General features: G+C 59.1%; 1 protein-coding gene across 1 annotated transcript in view; it reads right to left on the bottom strand.

Moving 5' to 3' along the window:
• SNX8 (sorting nexin 8) overlaps positions 1-16423 on the bottom strand; it is a 55619-nt gene that overhangs the window by 18394 nt on the left and 20802 nt on the right. The window contains exon 2 of the mRNA XM_062179873.1: positions 1219-1409. Coding sequence (XP_062035857.1) covers positions 1219-1409 — 191 coding nt within the window. The remainder of the gene's footprint in view (positions 1-1218; positions 1410-16423) is intronic.

Below are 16423 nucleotides of genomic sequence, written 5' to 3'. Positions count from 1 at the left end.
CCATGTGGGTGGCAGGGCCCCAGGAGCCAGGAGCCCCATCTGGGTCTCCCACGTGGGCGGCAGGGCCCCAGGCCCCCTGAGCCCTCAGTGCTGCCTCCCAAGGTGCACGTGAGCTGGAGGCCGGCTCAGAACTGGAGTAGCTGAACTCCAACCCAGCCGCTCCGACGGTAAATGCAGGAGTCCCAGCGAGTAAGCCAAGCACGGCGCCAAACGCCCGTGCCCACGAGCTGTCTGCAGTCCCCTCACACCCGAGGGAGCCTCCCGGCTCGCCAGCGTGGTGGGCATCAGTGCTCTCCCCTGCTGCTGCCTGGCACCACGACACAGAGGAGACGCCCACCACCAGGCCGGCAAAGCTCCACACTCAGATGCAAAGCACGGTCCCTCCTGACTGCGCATCTTCCCACTGGCATCAAGCCTGATCATCGTCCAAGTCGGGGCCAGGCTGAGACGCCACTCGGGGCCCTGCGTCCCACACCACAGGGCCTAATCAAGCCGAAGTCGGGGCCAGGCTGAGACGCCACTCGGGGCCCTGCGTCCCACACCACAGGGCCTAATCAAGCCGAAGTCGGGGCCAGGCTGAGACGCCACTCGGGGCCCCGCGTCCCACACCACAGGGCCGGTTTCAGGTCCTGGCTCCCTGCACTTCCTGCTTCCTGCTCCTGTGCTCACTGGGAGGCAGCAAGGGCGGGCTCAGGTACTTGGGTCTCTGTGCCCCCTGGGAGGGCCAGTCCAAGTTCCCAGTTCCTGGCTTTGGCCTGCCCAGCCCTGGCTGTTGCGGACATTTGGGGAGTGAACCAGCGGATGGAAGACTGATCTTTGTTGGTCTCTATGGTTTTCAAATAAAAAATATTTTTTTCAATTCCACAAGTCAGGGACTGTCTGTATTGCAAAATCCTCACATGCTGCTATGTGTCCAGAGTCTGCACTCTGCAAACTGTCCGTGTGAGGTTCCTGAAACCCAGGATTCCATGGCCCCGTGACGATGAGGATGGATCAGCCCAGGCACAGACAGGGAACCCCAGGGCTGACGCAGACCACACACGGGGACCAGCAGGGCGGCCTGGCTGCCACCAGGTTTTGGATTTCCCTTTAAGCCAGGCAGGCAGACCCTCTCCTCAGCCTCCCCACATCACACACTCCTGCCCCAGACCTGCCCCCTGCAGGGCCCGCCCCTGCACGCGCACACGCGCGCGCACACACGCACAGCCCGCCACGCACCTGGCTGGAAACCTCGTACTCCACATGCTTCAGGAAGAGGCCCTTCTTCTCGGGGACGAGCTCCACCTGCACCGTGTCCCTGGCCAGCAGGTCATGCAGGGAGTAGGACAGCAGCAGCGGGTTCCCCTGAGGCATTTGCATTCGCGTGGGATCTGGGTCCCTCTGCTCCAGGACCTGGGGCCTTGGCAAGTCTGCAGGAAAGAGGGCGAATGTGGACGGGGACGCAGATCAGAGGCAGCCGCCACCATGTGCCGGCCCAGCACGTGGACTCTGGCCACGCCACGCCCACCCTGCCCTCCAGGCAGTGGGACGAATGCTGTGAGCCGGTCGCTCTGCTCCTGGGCAGCCGCACCTGCTGGAGAATCAACAAACACACCCAAGTTCCTAGGACCAAGTCAGGGAAACAGTGAAGTACTTACAAATCACACGCAAAACAAGTTCTCCTTCCCTCCGGAGCCCACAGAAGGGGCCGGACAAAGAGACACGAGTGGGCTGACCGACACGGCCCAGTGTTCCCACGACTAACACGACCATCTGCCCACGCCACACAACCGCGCTGATGTGTGCTTTTACCTGCAGGCCTGTTTAGAGCTAGGATTCTTGATCATAAAAACTAAAGAATTGATCCTCGAAATGTTAGCTTCCTTGTGGACAGGAAGTCATGGACAGATGACGCACAAAGCAGGAAAACACAACTTAGAGATTTTATACCTCACAACTTGCCCCCCTAAAAAGAATCACATTAAACGGTCTGCTTTTATTACTATTATTACTATTATTAGAGAGGCAGAAGCACAGAGCTCAATCCTCTGGTTCACTCCCAAATGCCCACAGCACCCAGGGCTGGGCCAGGGTCTGAAGCCGGAAGCCAGGAACTCAGTGCAGGTCCCCTGCATGGGTGGCAGAAACCCAGCTACTGCCCACCACCGCCTCCCGGGTCTGCGGTAGCCTGGAGCCAGAGGCAGGAGCCACCGTGGAGAGTGAGAGCAGGCTAGCGACAGGCGACACAGGTGTCTTAGCTGGCAAGCGCCTGCCCCAACATGGGTTTTTAATACAGGAAGAGCTCTAAGTAGAAAAGAGAGAGAAAAAGAAAGGAAGGGCAGGCGGGCAGGCGGGCGGGCACCACTAACGAAGTGAGGGCATCCCTGAGGGGTGGACAGCGGTGAAGGCGTCTTTCCCGTCTCCAGGCTGTGGTCCCATCACTTTGTACGAGTCACTTCATTAGGAAGCCCTCCGCAGAATGCCGGTAACACTCAACAAATCCAGGGCCCGTGCTCATCCGTGACCTCCCACGCAACGGCGCCTGCTCCAGGGACAAACCCACCCCCAGGTTCAGGAGCACCTGCCGTTCTTCTACTTCCAACCCCTGCAAGTTACAATCTCGGGGTGCAACTAAGTATAACAAACCTGATGCCACAGTGGTGCCCACGCTGACTACGATGTGCGCATGCCTGAGTGTACATGTGCATGTGTGCAGCCACGTGTGAGTGCGGTGTGACCATGTGCATGTGTGCACGCATACGATGAGTCTGCGTGTGTACATGTGTGGCTGTATGTGCACCAGAGTGAGTGTGCACGTGCATGACTATGCCTGAGTGTGGGAGTGTGGGAGTGTGCATCCAGGACGTGTGTGTGAGTGTGAGTGTGCACGTGCATGACTATGCCTGTGTGTGGGAGTGTGGGACTGTGCATCCAGGACGTGTGTGTGTGTGAGTGTGAGTGTGCACGTGCATGACTATGCCTGAGTGTGGGAGTGTGGGAGTGTGCATCCAGGACGTGTGTGTGTGTGAGTGTGCACGTGTATGACTATGCCTGTGTGTGGGAGTGTGGGACTGTGCATCCAGGACGTGTGTGTGTGTGAGTGTGAGTGTGCACGTGCATGACTATACCTGTGTGTGGGAGTGTGGGACTGTGCATCCAGGACGTGTGTGTGTGTGTGTGTGAGTGTGCACGTGTATGACTATGCCTGTGTGTGGGAGTGTGGGACTGTGCATCCAGGACGTGTGTGTGTGTGAGTGTGAGTGTGCACGTGCATGACTATGCCTGAGTGTGGGAGTGTGGGAGTGTGCATCCAGGACGTGTGTGTGTGTGTGAGTGTGCACGTGTATGACTATGCCTGTGTGTGGGAGTGTGGGACTATGCATCCAGGACGTGTGTGTGTGTGAGAGTGTGAGTGTGCACGTGCATGACTATGCCTGTGTGTGGGAGTGTGGGACTGTGCATCCAGGACGTGTGTGTGTGTGTGAGTGTGCACGTGTATGACTATGCCTGTGTGTGGGAGTGTGGGAGTGTGCATCCAGGACGTGTGTGTGTGTGTGAGTGTGCCCGTGTATGACTATGCCTGTGTGTGGGAGTGTGGGAGTGTACATCCAGGACGTGTGTGTGTGTGTGAGTGTGCACGTGTATGACTATGCCTGTGTGTGGGAGTGTGGGACTGTGCATCCAGGACGTGTGTGTGTGTGTGAGTGTGCCCGTGTATGACTATGCCTGTGTGTGGGAGTGTGGGGTGTACATCCAGGACGTGTGTGTGTGTATGTGTGTGAGTGTGCACGTGTATGACTATGCCTGTGTGTGGGAGTGTGGGAGTGTGCATCCAGGACGTGTGTGTGTGCATCTGAGTGTGAGTGTGCCCGTGTATGACTATGCCTGTGTGTGGGAGTGTGGGACTGTGCATCCAGGACGTGTGTGTGTGTGAGTGTGCACGTGTATGACTATGCCTATGTGTGGGAGTGTGGGAGTGTACATCCAGGACGTGTGTGTGAGTGTGAGTGTGCACGTGTATGACTATGCCTGTGTGTGGGAGTGTGGGACTGTGCATCCAGGACGTGTGTGTGTGTGAGTGTGAGTGTGCACGTGTATGACTATGCCTGTGTGTGGGAGTGTGGGAGTGTGCATCCAGGATGTGTGTGTGTGTGTGAGTGTGCCCGTGCATGACTATGCCTGTGTGTGGGAGTGTGGGAGTGTACATCCAGGACGTGTGTGTGTATGTGTGTGAGTGTGCACGTGCATGACTATGCCTGTGTGTGGGAGTGTGGGAGTGTGCATCCAGGACGTGTGTGTGTCATCTGAGTGTGAGTGTGCCCGTGTATGACTATGCCTGTGTGTGGGAGTGTGCATCCAGGACGTGTGTGTGTGTGTGTGTGAGTGTGCCTGTGTATGACTATGCCTGTGTGTGGGAGTGTGGGACTGTGCATCCAGGACATGTGTGTGTGTGAGTGTGAGCGTGCACGTGTATGACTATGCCTGTGTGTGGGAGTGTGGGAGTGTACATCCAGGACGTGTGTGTGTGAGTGTGAGTGTGCACGTGCATGACTATGCCTGTGTGTGGGAGTGTGGGAGTGTGCATCCAGGACGTGTGTGTGTCATCTGAGTGTGAGTGTGCCCGTGTATGACTATGCCTGTGTGTGGGAGTGTGCATCCAGGACGTGTGTGTGTGTGTGTGTGAGTGTGCCTGTGTATGACTATGCCTGTGTGTGGGAGTGTGGGACTGTGCATCCAGGACATGTGTGTGTGTGAGTGTGAGCGTGCACGTGTATGACTATGCCTGTGTGTGGGAGTGTGGGAGTGTGCATCCAGGACGTGTGTGTGTGTGTGAGTGTGCACGTGTATGACTATGCCTGTGTGTGGGAGTGTGGGACTGTGCATCCAGGACGTGTGTGTGTGTGTGAGTGTGCACGTGTATGACTATACCTGTGTGTGGGAGTGTGGGAGTGTGCATCCAGGACGTGTGTGTGTGCATCTGAGTGTGAGTGTGCACGTGTATGACTATGCCTGTGTGTGGGAGTGTGGGAGTGTGCATCCAGGACGTGTGTGTGTGCATCTGAGTGTGAGTGTGCACGTGTATGACTATACCTGTGTGTGGGAGTGTGGGAGTGTGCATCCAGGACGTGTGTGTGTGCATCTGAGTGTGAGTGTGCACGTGTATGACTATGCCTGTGTGTGGGAGTGTACATCCAGGACGTGTGTGTGTGTGTGAGTGTGCACGTGTATGACTATGCCTGTGTGTGGGAGTGTACATCCAGGACGTGTGTGTGTGTATGTGTGAGTGTGCACGTGTATGACTATGCCTGTGTGTGGGAGTGTGGGAGTGTGCATCCAGGACGTGTGTGTGTGCATCTGAGTGTGAGTGTGCACGTGCATGACTATGCCTGTGTGTGGGAGTGTGGGAGTGTGCATCCAGGACGTGTGTGTGTGTGAGTGTGCACGTGTATGACTATGCCTGTGTGTGGGAGTGTGGGAGTGTGCATCCAGGACGTGTGTGTGTGTGTGTGAGTGTGCACGTGTATGACTATGCCTGTGTGTGGGAGTGTGGGAGTGTGCATCCAGGACGTGTGTGTGTGTATGTGTGAGTGTGCACGTGTATGACTATGCCTGTGTGTGGGAGTGTGGGAGTGTGCATCCAGGACGTGTGTGTGTGTGTGCACGTGCATGACTATGCCTGTGTGTGGGAGTGTACATCCAGGACGTGTGTGTGTGTGAGTGTGAGTGTGCACGTGTATGACTATGCCTGTGTGTGGGAGTGTGGGAGTGTACATCCAGGACGTGTGTGTGTGTATGTGTGAGTGTGCACCGTGTATGACTATGCCTGTGTGTGGGAGTGTGGGAGTGTGCATCCAGGACGTGTGTGTGTGTGTGTGCACGTGCATGACTATGCCTGTGTGTGGGAGTGTACATCCAGGACGTGTGTGTGTGTCATCTGAGTGTGAGTGTGCACGTGTATGACTATGCCTGTGTGTGGGAGTGTGGGAGTGTGCATCCAGGACGTGTGTGTGTGTGTGCACGTGCATGACTATGCCTGTGTGTGGGAGTGTACATCCAGGACGTGTGTGTGTGTCATCTGAGTGTGAGTGTGCACGTGTATGACTATGCCTGTGTGTGGGAGTGTGGGAGTGTGCATCCAGGACGTGTGTGTGTGTGCACGTGCATGACTATGCCTGTGTGTGGGAGTGTGCATCCAGGACGTGTGTGTGTGTCATCTGAGTGTGAGTGTGCACGTGTATGACTATGCCTGTGTGTGGGAGTGTGGGAGTGTGCATCCAGGACGTGTGTGTGTGTGTGCACGTGCATGACTATGCCTGTGTGTGGGAGTGTACATCCAGGACGTGTGTGTGTGTCATCTGAGTGTGAGTGTGCACGTGTATGACTATGCCTGTGTGTGGGAGTGTGGGGTGTACATCCAGGACGTGTGTGTGTGTATGTGTGAGAGAGACCGTGAACAAGCATGTCTGAGTAGTGCATGTATATTAGGAGCCCAATCTTTTTTTCTTTTAAGATTTACTCGTTTATTTGAAAGGCAGAGTTATACATGAGAGGAGAGGCAGAGAGAGAGAGAGAGAGAGAGGTCTTCCATCTGCTGGTTCACTCCCCAACTGGCTGCAAAGGCCAGAGTTGTGCCGATACCCAGTGCCGACAAGCCCTCGCTCCCACTCTCAATTCTTCCCACGCGGCCTCCCGGAAGGACACGGGCACACGGCCGCTGATGGCAGCCTTCGCCTGCTCCGCTCCTGTCTGGGCTCCCTCGAGCAGCTCCTCTTCACCCATCTCCCCCTCTTCTGTTTGGCCGGACTTCCCCATTTCTTTCAAGTCATAAACTTCTGTTGAAAACCGAACGTTCTGTCTGGGTAAGACAACACCACAGCTCCGGGAGTCAGACCTGCGGCCGCCCCGCGCCGTGGCTGACCGTGATGACTGCTCGGCGACTCTTCTCCGGCTCTCTTCTGGAAGGGGCTGTGGCGCGGCGCTGCAGGCTGGGCTCTGAGGTGGGGGCAGCAGGGCTGTGCCTGCGGGGAGCCCCCCTGTCTCCCAGCTTCCAGGGCTTAGGGACAGGCCCCAGTGCTCCTTGGTAGACGCAGCACGGCGCGCTCCGGCTGCGGTCGTGTGGCCCCAGGCGCACGTGTTTGTGTGCCCACGTTCTCCTGTGGAGTCCTCTTCTCACATAGCCCTGTCACTGGATGAAGGCCCTGCCCTGGGCTGGTGACACCTCACCTTGCCTCACCCACCTGGCTAAGTGCACCCACACTGTCGCAAGTCTGCACCTACCGTCTGGATTTCAGGCAGGTGCATTCTGCCACTGCTATGTTTGCAGGGCTCAGTGGCGGCGAGGATCTCCGCGGTCCTGGCTCCGCCTCCGCGCACCGTCTGCCTGCATCCCGACACGCACGCTGTGTGCGGCTGTGGTGCAGTGAGTGTGCCGCGTGGTGCAGCCGTGGCCGCGGCCCACCTCAGCCTCCCACAGCCCTCCCCAACGCTGCCAGCCCCCGCACCCCCTCTGCCCCAATGTTCCCACAGCGCTCCCTCTGCTGTGCCTTTCCATCAATGGCAAGATCCCACCCACGACCTCGCCCCGCACGCAGTCACTCCCGAGGGCCGACTGACGCCCCACTGCGTGGCTTCACCCCACCACTGCTCAGCCTGTGAGCCACGCCCCGTGAACGAGGGGGGCGGGCGTCTGGGCCTCCCACCGCTCAGCCCTGTGAGCCACGCCCCCGTGAACGAGGGGTGGGGGCGTCTGGGCCTCCCACCGCTCAGCCCTGTGAGCCACGCCCCCGTGAACGAGGGGTGGGGGCGTCTGGGCCTCCCACCGCTCAGCCCTGTGAGCCACGCCCCCGTGAACGAGGTGGGGGGCCTCTGGGCCTCCCACCGCTCAGCCCTGTGAGCCACGCCCCCGTGAACGAGGGGTGGGGGGCGTCTGGGCCTCCCACGGCTCAGCCCTGTGAGCCACGCCCCCGTGAACGAGGGGGGGGGCCTCTGGGCCTCCCACCGCTCAGCCCTGTGAGCCACGCCCCCGTGAACATGGTGGGGGGCGTCTGGGCCTCCCACCGCTCAGCCCTGTGAGCCACGCCCCCGTGAACGAGGGGTGGGGGGCGTCTGGGCCTCCCACGGCTCAGCCCTGTGAGCCACGCCCCCGTGAACGAGGGGGGGGGCGTCTGGGCCTCCCACTGCTCAGCCTGTGAGCCACGCCACCGTGAACGAGGGGGGGGGGGCGTCTGGGCCTCCCACCGCTCAGCCCTGTGAGCCACGCCCCCGTGAACGAGGGGTGGGGGGCGTCTGGGCCTCCCACCGCTCAGCCCTGTGAGCCACGCCCCGTGAACATGGTGGGGGGCGTCTGGGCCTCCCACCGCTCAGCCTGTGAGCCACGCCCCGTGAACGAGGGGTGGGGGGCGTCTGGGCCTCCCACCGCTCAGCCCTGTGAGCCACGCCCCCGTGAACGAGGAGGGGGGCGTCTGGGCCTCCCACCGCTCAGCCCTGTGAGCCACGCCCCCGTGAACGAGGGGTGGGGGGCGTCTGGGCCTCCCACCGCTCAGCCCTGTGAGCCACGCCCCGTGAACGAGGCGGGTTCTCTTCTCCGAGTGTAGAACGGCTGCAGTGCGGCCACCCTCTCAGCCCGCTGGACTGTCCTACACCCTCACCGGCGGTGTGAGGGCCTCCAGCCCCTCCCCGGGTCTGTCACGGTTGTTTAAAACCTGTGCCCACAGGGCGGGCGTCCGGTCTGGTACTTCAGACACCACTGCGCATGCCCACATCCCACAGCACAGCGCTTGGGTCCGTCCTCAGTGTCCTGCGATGCGCGCCCTGGGAGGCGGCAGGCGATGGCACAAGTACTCAGGTCCCTGAGTGAACTGGCAGATGGGAACACGCACTCTATCACTTGGCTTTTGAAGTAAACAAAAAGTCACTAATTTTTTCAAAAGATTTGAGCCAGCAATGGCCAGGATTCCCCCCAAATTGGTGAAAAACATCTAACAACTCAAAATTTCTAAGTAGGATAAATTCAAAGACATTCACACCTAAACACATCATCACCCACAGAATCCAACTTCAAGACAAGCGGTTCTCGAACGCACCAGGAGAGCCATTCACCAAGTCCAAGGAGCTCGACGAGAAAACACAGGGGCCCGGGCGACGCCGGGACAGCCGCAGACACCGTGCGAGGTGCCAACCACCACCCTGCAGTGCCTGGCTGGAGTCCTGGCTCCACTTCCAAGCCTGGCTCCCTGCTATGCACACCCTGGGAGGCAGGCGTGGGGGCAAGCTCCAGGGTCCCTGCCACCCACCGGGGATGGCAGGAACGAGTTCCAGGCTCCGGGCTTGGGCCTGGCCCAGCCACAGCAGTTTTGGAACTGTAAACCGGCCAATGGAAGGAAGGTATGTCTCCTGCTCTTCCTCACTGCGTCTGTCTTCCAAACAAATACTTCATTCATTTTGTGAAAACGAAATCATGGGGGCCGGCGCTGTAGCATAGCGGTCCAGCTGCCACCTGCAGTGCCGGCGTCCCATATGGGCGCTGGCTGGCGACCCAGCTGCTCCACTGCTGATCCAGCTCCCAGCTAATGGACCTGGGAGAGCTGCAGAGGATGGCCCAACCACTTGGGCCCCTGCACCCACGTGGGGGACCCGGAAGAAGCTCCTGGCTCCTGGCTTTGGATAGGCCCAGCTCTGGCTGTTGCAGTCATTTGGGGAGTGAACCAGCAGATGGAAGACCTCTCCTTCTCTCTGTCCCCCCTCTGACTCTCAAATAAATCAATCTTTATTTATTTATTTATTTATTTTTTTACAGGCAGAGTGGACAGTGGAGAGAGAGACAGAGAGAAAGGTCTTCCTTTTTGCCGTTGGTTCACCCTCCAATGGCCGCCGCAGCTGGCGCGCTGCAGCCGGCACACCGCGCTGATCCGATGGCAGGAGCCAGCCAATAAATAAATCTTTAAAAATAAATAAACATACTTTCTCTTTAAAGGGTGGGGGGGAAGAAGCCGTACAGGAGCCCAGTCTTACAGACCACAGAAATCAAGCGGCATCAGCCCACCTCGCTGTTCTACCCGCAGGTGCTGAGGGCAGAGGCTCACGCTGTGGCACAGTGAGCTAAGCTGCTCCTGCAATGCCAGCATCCCACGTCAGAGCCCCGGCTTGAATCCTAGCTGCTTGCTGGTCACCACGGGAGGCAGGGGGAGCGGCCCAAGTGTGTGGCCTCCTGCACCCATGTGTGGGCCCCAGATGAGTTCCAAGCTCCTGGGTCCGGCCTGGCCCAGCCCTGGCAGCTGTGACCACCTGGGGAGTGAATCAGCACGTGGACACTGCGTGACCAACCCCTCCCCTCGCGCTCGCTGCCCTTCCAATAAGCAAATAATCTTTACCCAAAATAAAAAGGACATTCATTGTAATCCCCCAGGCAGTCACAGATAAAATAACCAAGAAAAGTATAAAGTGACAGAAACAAACTAGGTGCATTAGAGGGATGCTGGGTCAGAAGTGGAGCAGCCGCGACGTGACCCTGACCCATATGGGATGCCGGCATCGCAGGCAGCGGCTCCACGCGTTATGCTAAAACACCGGCACCAGTGCTCATGTTTTTCTAACACATTTTAATTAAGAAGGAAAAAGACCACTGTCGGTGGCAAAGCACACAAACCCAGAACAGGCAGAATGGGAGGAGGGGACGGGGAGGCGGAGCCTGGTCTTCCACGAGAACAAGGTGACAGTGACTGGTAGGATCACCGTACTCGTACCAAAGAGACACCGCTCCCATGGCAGCAGTCCAGGACACGGGACCTGGGAGACGCACTGAGCCCCCCAGCCCACGGAGAACACAGACCGAACAAGGGACCAGCGTGCTTCCCGCTGAAAGGCTGTGGACCAAGGGGAAGACCGGACTAGAGATCTGGGGCAAACCCAGCCTCTGTCACTTCCCAGCTCTGTGGCCTGGCGAGCAACTGTCCTTGGGCATAATCCAGAAAACGGGTGTATGCATGCCCTGACCCCCACCCATCGCCATCCATGCCCTGGTGACAGCAACGCCATTCCCTCCTGGCTCCATCTGGGCTGGGGGCACCGAAATGCCACCCATTGCTCAATGAGATCCAAGGAGGCGGCGGCCTCTCGTACCACAGGCCGAGTCTCAGGACGAAACAGGCCAGCAGAGCTGAAGATGACCAGCAGGGAGAAAGCGTCCATACACGTCCCAGCCACCTTCCAGACTTAGCGCTCCAGCCAAAGACTCTGAACCCACTCAGCTGGGCTGTCGGTGCCATGCTGCCAGCATCCGACACCAGACAGCATCCGGTGTCAGGCAGCCGCTTCGTGTCCCGGCTGCAACACTTCCAATCCAGCCCCCTGCTCACGCCCCTGAGAAGGCAGTCAAGGATGACCCAAGTACTTGAGCCCCACCACCTACATGGGGGATCCAGATGGAGTTCCAGGATCCTGGCTTTGGCCTGAACCAGCCCCAGGCCACGGAAATCATTTGGAGACGGGACCAGCAGATGGAAGATATTCTCTCTCTCTCTCTCTCTCTCTCTCGTCACTCTGCTTGTCAAGTAAATAAATAAACAAACCTTTTTTCTTTCTTTGTTTTTTATTATTTTTATTTTTGACAAGCAGAGTGGACAGTGAGAGAGAGAGAGAGAAAGGTCTTCCTTTTCCATTGGTTCACCCTCCAATGGCCACCACGGCCGGCGCACCACGCTGATCCGAAGGCTGATCCAAAGGCCAGGTGCTTCTCCTGGTCTCCCATGGGGTGCAGGGCCCAAGCACTTGGGCCATCCTCCACTGCACTCCCGGGCCACAGCAGAGAGCTGGCCTGGAAGAGGGGCAACCGGGACAGAATCCGACGCCCCAACCAGGACTAGAACCCGGTGTGCCGGCGCCGCAGGCAGAGGATTAGCCTAGTGAGCCGCAGCGCCGGCCAATAAACCTTTTTTCTTAAATATTGACTTAGTTTATTTGAAAGACAGAGTTACACAGAGAAGGAGAGGCAGAGAAAGAGATGTCCTCCATCCGCTGGTTCACTCCCCAATTGGTCACAACAGCTAGAGCTGCACGGGCCCGGAGCCAGGAGCCAGGAGCTTCTTCCGGGTCTCCCACTCGGGTACAGGGGCCCAAGGACTCGGGCCATCTTCCACTGCTTTCCCAGGCCATAGAAGAGAACTGGTTCAGAAGAGGAGCAGCGGGACTCGAATCGGCATCTATATGGGATTCCGGCACTACAAGCGGTGGCTTTACCCACTACGCCACGGTGCTAGTCCCCAATAAATAAATCTTTAAAAATAAAACTCCTCTCTCTACCTCTGCCTCTCTGTAATTCTGCCTTTCAAGTAAATAAATAAATCTTTTTAAAAAATAAAAAAAATGCTCTGTCTTCCTCCTTAGCAACAGGTTTTCGGTGGCCATGGGCTCCACAGGCCAGTGCACATGGACAGCTTCCAGACGCCAGGGTGGAGAGAAGGACCTGAGGGGCCAGAGCTGTGACACAGCAGGTTAAAGCCAGAGCCTGCAGCGCCGGCATCCCATATGGGCACTGGTTCAAGTCCCAGCTCTCTGCTATGGCCTAGAAAAGCAGTAGAAGATGGCCCAAGTCCTTCGGCCCCTGCACCCACGTGGGAGAACCAGAAGAAGCTCCTGGCTCCTGACTTCAGATGGACTCAATCATTTTGGAAGTGAACCAATGGATGGAAGACGACTTCTCTTTCTCTCTCTCTCTCTCTCTCTCTCCCTTCCTCCCTCCCTCTCTCTGTAACTCTTTCAAATCTTAAAAGAAAAGAAAGCAGGAATAGAGACCTGAGGGAGAGATAGATTTCCACACCCCTCCTCTGGATACCTCACTACCAGACGTGTCACCGGCAGAAGTGCTGGCAGGTGGCAGGAACCAGGCCTGGTGGCAGGGACCAGCCCTGAGCACTGCGTGGCCCCACAACAGGAGACAGGCCACAAGCACCTTTCAGGACCCACCCAGCTTTGACAGGCTGTGCTCTCCAAGCCAGAACTCCCCAGAACTCCCCAGAACCTCAGAGGGGGATCCCCAGGGCGGTCTGCCGTGCTTCTGTGTGGAGCTGACGTCCCAGGCCCTCACTTCTCAGCGTAAACGAACAGGATGGGTCCCCAACACTAAACGCCCTGACACAAGCACGCCGCCTGCAGCAAACGCTGAGGTCGGCAGGAGTAACAGGGAGGGGCCCCAGGCGCAGGACAGACGCCCGCCGTCACCTGCAGGCCCAGCTCACACCACCTCACTGCCCAGGCACTCAGACAGCGACGCCACTCAGCCAGGCCCTCGCCGGCCTCCTCCCCAGGTAGGCGGAGGCCCCTCACCAAGGAGAGTGCTTGCAGAAGTAACAGAGGACACTGGGCCCTCGAGAGCAGGGAGTGAGGGAGGGCCGCGTCGCCCCGCTTAGCGCTCTGCCACGGCACCAGGCAGCTGTCCACGGCCACCAGGTCTCGGGCCAGAGCCAGAGATGGCGAGGTCATCTCAGCTCTCCAGAACGTGTGTGCACAGAGCCTCCTGGCAGGCCTGACCCAGCTGGGAGGAAGGGGAGCCAGAGAGTGAGCGCGTCCAGGGCCGCTCCAGACGGCACTCCCCCATCAAAATAAAATGAACAAAGCAGCAGAGGAGTCCTCGGCTCTCCACGTCGGGGTCCTCGGCTCTCCACGTGAGGCTCCTCGGCTCTCCACGTGGGGGTCCTCGGCTCTCCACGTGGGGGTCCTCGGCTCTCCACGTCGGGGCTCCTCGGCTCTCCACGTCGGGGTCCTCGGCTCTCCACGTCGGGGTCCTCGGCTCTCCACGTGGGGGTCCTCGGCTCTCCACGTGGGGCTCCTCGGCTCTCCACGTCGGGGCTCCTCGGCTCTCCACGTCGGGGTCCTCGGCTCTCCACGTCGGGGTCCTCGGCTCTCCACGTGGGGGTCCTCGGCTCTCCACGTGGGGGTCCTCGGCTCTCCACGTGGGGGTCCTCGGCTCTCCACGTGGGGGTCCTCGGCTCTCCACGTGGGGCTCCTCGGCTCTCCACGTCGGGCTCCTCGCTCTCCACGTGGGGGTCCTCGGCTCTCCACGTGGGGGTCCTCGGCTCTCCACGTCGGGGTCCTCGGCTCTCCACGGGGGGGTCCTCGGCTCTCCACGGGGGGGTCCTCGGCTCTCCACGTGGGGCTCCTCGGCTCTCCACGTGGGGCTCCTCGGCTCTCCACGTGGGGCTCCTCGGCTCTCCACGTCGGGGTCCTCGGCTCTCCACGTGGGGGTCCTCGGCTCTCCACGTGGGGGTCCTCGGCTCTCCACGTGGGGGTCCTCGCAGATCCTGAAACCGCTGCTATCCTGGATTTGGAGCCTCTCTAAACTGTAGCACAAGCAGGTGAGCCACACCTGGCATGCCGCCCACGTCGCGAATTCCAGTGTCTGGGTTCAAGTCCTAGCTCCTCTTGCAAGCCAGCCTCCTGCCAATGCACACCCTGGGAGGCAGCAGGGACAGCTCAAGGGCTTGGGCCCCCGCCAAGACCCAACTGAGTTCCAGGCTGCTAGCTCTGGCCTGCCAAGCTCCAGCTGTGGCAGGCATTTGGAACATGGAGGATTCATTGTTTCTCTCTCTCACTCTTGCTCTGCTATTCCAGTTTAAAAGGGGGAGGGGCTCTTGTTCCCACGAAATGGAAGCAGAAGTTCCCTCCTCCTCAGCTGGTCGAGGGCGGAGACAGCAGCAGCAGGAACCCGGCCGCCACGGGAAACCGCTGTGGGCGCGCACGTCGCCACGACCCTGTCATCCAGACAGCCCCCGCCACTCCACTGACACCCTATGGACTCCCCACAGCCTCCAGCCCGCTGACCAGGGTGTGTTTCCTGTTCAATAACTTACTGGATGTGACAGAATGTTACAATATTCAGAAATAAAATCAACCCTGCCTCCACTCCTAGCCCCATCCCCTCTTCCATTCTAGCCTGCTTCTTTCTACATACACAAGGCTGGAAAATGTCATCTAAACTTTTTATTTTTTAAAGATTTTATTTGAAAAGCAGAGTGACAGAGAGAGCAAGACAGAGGAGAGAGAAAGAGATCTTTCATCTGCTGATGACTCCCCATATGGCTGGGGCCAGCCCAGGCTGAAGCCAGGAACCCGGAGCTCCGTCCAGGTCTCCCATGCGTGTGGCAGGGGCCCGAGCACTCGAGTCGTCTCCTGCTGCTTTCCCAGGCACGTTAGCAGCGCAGCCAGGACTCGAGCCGGCACTCCGATACGTGATGGTGGCGGCACAGGCAGCGGCCTAACCTGCTGTGCCACGATGCCAGTCCCTTTGCGCTCTCCTAAATACCATGCCCACTTCCACGTGCCTACAGAACCACTTTCACACTTTCTGTGAAAACGACAGAAACTGCCCACATCCCCAGCCACTCAGCAATCACGATCAACCGTTTTTTTCCAGCTCATCTTGCTCCTACTCGGTTGCGTGTCCCTTACTGCGATGTGTGGGACCACAAGAGCTTCAGCTTGTGGGGAACGTTTGCCTCAACTGTACTGGCGGAGTATCCCTAATCGAGAAGTCTAAAGTCCAAAATGCTCCAAAATCCGGAAGTCTGGGACCCGTGGGGAGCCCAGCCTGGCTCCGCCCACATCAGAGGGCTGTGCCCCTGGAACTCCCAGCTCGGGCGCTGCCCTCCAGCCTCCTGCTAACGCAGACCTGGGAGCAGCGGGAACAGCTCAGGTTACTGGGTTCCTGCCACCCATGGGAGAGACCTGGATTCCGTTTCCAGCCCCTGTCTTTGGCCCCTGGCCCAGACAAGCCAACTGTGTGCATTTGGGGAGGGAATCAACTGATGGGAGCTGGGGGGGGGGGGGGCACAGCGGCAGTTTGCCTGCCTCTCAAGTTAATGCATTCTCTAAATTTTTTTGATAAAGTTTCGTACTTCAACATTTCTGATCAGGAATGTTCAACCTGTATTGTGTACCGTTTAATTACATATACATTTGTTTTATTTTTCAAGTTTGTTTGAAAGACTGAGTGACAGCAAGAAAGACAAAGAGAGGGATCTTCTATCCCTCAGTTCATTCCCCAAAAAGCCCTAACAGCTGGGACTGGGGCTGGGGCTGGGGCTGGGCCTGGGGCTGGGGCTGGGGCTGGGGCTGGGCCTGGGGCTGGGGCTGGGGCTGGGGCTGGGGCTGGGGCTGGGGCTGGGGCTGGGCCTGGGCCTGGGCCTGGGCCTGGGCCTGGGGCTGGGGCTGGGGCTGGGCCTGGGGCTGGGGCTGGGGCTGGGGCTGGGCCTGGGCCTGGGCCTGGGCCTGGGGCTGGGGCTGGGCCTGGGCCTGGGCCTGGGCCTGGGGCTGGGGCTGGGGCTGGGGCTGGGGCTGGGACTGGGACTGGGGCTGGGGCTGGGACTGGGACTGGGACTGGGGCGGGGCTGGGGCTGGGGCTGGGGCTGGGGCTGGGCCAGGCCGAAGCCAGGAGCCAGTACCCCAGGCAGGT

Source organism: Lepus europaeus, chromosome 21 (genome assembly GCF_033115175.1).
Source record: "Lepus europaeus isolate LE1 chromosome 21, mLepTim1.pri, whole genome shotgun sequence".
Classification (NCBI taxonomy): domain Eukaryota; kingdom Metazoa; phylum Chordata; class Mammalia; order Lagomorpha; family Leporidae; genus Lepus; species Lepus europaeus.
This window is presented reverse-complemented; position numbering and strand designations above follow the sequence as displayed.